A 1926-nucleotide genomic window follows, 5' to 3' on the forward strand; every position below is an offset into this window, starting at 1 on the left:
AGAATCAAGCTCAGGAGACTGTTCTATTTAAGGCGTGTAACAGAAGCCAGAATTCAAACACAAATCTGCCTGATGCCAAACCACCGCCTTCTCCAGGGTCCTGACACAGGGAAAATGGCATGTAAGAAGGGAACTAAAATTTTGACTTTCTACCATCCTGGGTTTTGTGTGACTGTTTCAATGCATAAGGCAATATGACCCCATGACAGAAGTTCTGAAAAGCAGGAGGAAAGAACATACTTTGTCTTAATACAACTACCACTTTTTTTTGTTTTGTTTTGTTTGAGACAGAGTCTCACTCTGTTGCCAGGCTGGAGTGCAGTGGCAAGATCTCGGCTCACTGAAAGCTCCGCCTCCCAGGTTCACGCCATTCTCCTGCCTCAGCTTCCCAAGTAGCTGGGACTACAGGCGCCCACAACCACGCCCAGCTAAGTTTTTTATTTTTAGTAAACATGGGGTTTCACCGTGTTAGCCAGGATGGCCTCGATCTCGTGACCTTGTGATCCGTCCACCTCAGCCTCCCAAAGTGCTAGGATTATAGGCGTGAGTCACCATGCCCAGCTACAACCACCACTTTTTATTATTTTGATGTCTTTTAGATTTTCTTCATACCTATCCCTCCTCCACTTTAACAGCACCCTATTGGAAGCTCTGATTTCACTGATAAAAGTCGTAGGGCCAAAATATTTCTGTGTCTTACCTGTTAACAAGGTCGTACAGCTCTGGCATTGTTTTTGCACCGACAAAATACTGCGTTTTGAAGCCATTTTTCTTATCAAGTAGATAGAGTGGATGGAACCACTCTAAGAGTGAGTGGTATAGTCCATAGCGGATGTTCCTTAAACAGAAAAACGAACGACAACTGTCATTAAGCATAGAACAAATAATTTATTTTAAGGAAAATCAGTTCTAGCATTTTTTCATCTCATTGAGACTCACTCATAAGAGCATGTAGACAGGGATGGGATTCAAAACCATTTCCTTAAATTATTCGCCATTCACTTAAGCAAAATAAGGTCTACTGTGTTTTTGATTATACACATAACTACCTTTTATACATAAATATCTTAACAACAAAATGTTATTTAAGCCATCTTTTATCGTTTAAGTCAATTATACCAATAGTGTATAGTCATGCCAGGCGTGGTGGCTCACGCCTGTAATCCCAGCACTTTGGGAGGCTGAGGTGGGAGGATCCCTTGAGTCCATGAGTTTGAGACTAGCCTGGGCAACATAGTGAGACCTTGTCTCCACAAAAAAATTAAAAAATTAGCCGAGTGTGGTGGTGCGAGCCTGTAGTCCCAGCTACTTGGGAGGCTAAAGTGGGAGGATGGCTTGAGCCCAGGAGGTAGAGATTGCAGTGAGTTGAGATTGTGCCATTGGAGTCTAGCAAAGGCAACAGAGTGAGGCTCTGTCTCAAAACAAAAACAAAACAAAACAAAAAAGCATATAGTCCTATTTTTAAAAAATATCTTCCCTATCATAAAATTTCATATTTAAAGAAACTGGAAAACAGAAAATAAAATATTCAAAGTACTCTTATTCAGAAACAATCATTAGTAACATTTTCCACACAGCTGAAATGAATATAGGTTTATTGTTTTATTTATCTAAGATTTACTAATAGTTCTTAACATACACAAAATGAAATGTGGTTGATGACCTAATTTCATACTCAATAAAGCTTGCTTTGGGTTAAGAATGGTGAGTGTTACAAAAACCTTACGATGCAAGAAACAATGGCACAGATAAAAAATAACTGAAGTATTTCATCATATGAACCATGGACTAAATAAAGGTGGTAAAAATCGTGACTCCTAAAGTCCATGTCTAATCAACATCTCAGAGTTTTACAGCAGGACTATAAGCAAAGCACAGTGCTGAGAAACAAACTGAGCAGGTGACAGGAGTCAGCAAACTCTTTTT

The 1926-nt window shown here is 39.7% G+C and overlaps 1 protein-coding gene across 1 annotated transcript in view; it reads right to left on the minus strand.

The window, feature by feature from the left end:
* The window catches only part of FUCA1 (fucosidase, alpha-L- 1, tissue), a 21617-nt gene that overhangs the window by 14415 nt on the left and 5276 nt on the right, over window positions 1–1926 (minus strand). Inside the window, exon 3 of the mRNA XM_011977908.1 lies at window positions 701–842. Within this exon, the coding sequence (XP_011833298.1) occupies window positions 701–842 (142 nt within the window). The remainder of the gene's footprint in view (window positions 1–700; window positions 843–1926) is intronic.

This window comes from Mandrillus leucophaeus, unplaced genomic scaffold (assembly GCF_000951045.1).
Source record: "Mandrillus leucophaeus isolate KB7577 unplaced genomic scaffold, Mleu.le_1.0 Scaffold185, whole genome shotgun sequence".
In the NCBI taxonomy this organism is placed as follows: Eukaryota; Metazoa; Chordata; class Mammalia; order Primates; family Cercopithecidae; genus Mandrillus; species Mandrillus leucophaeus.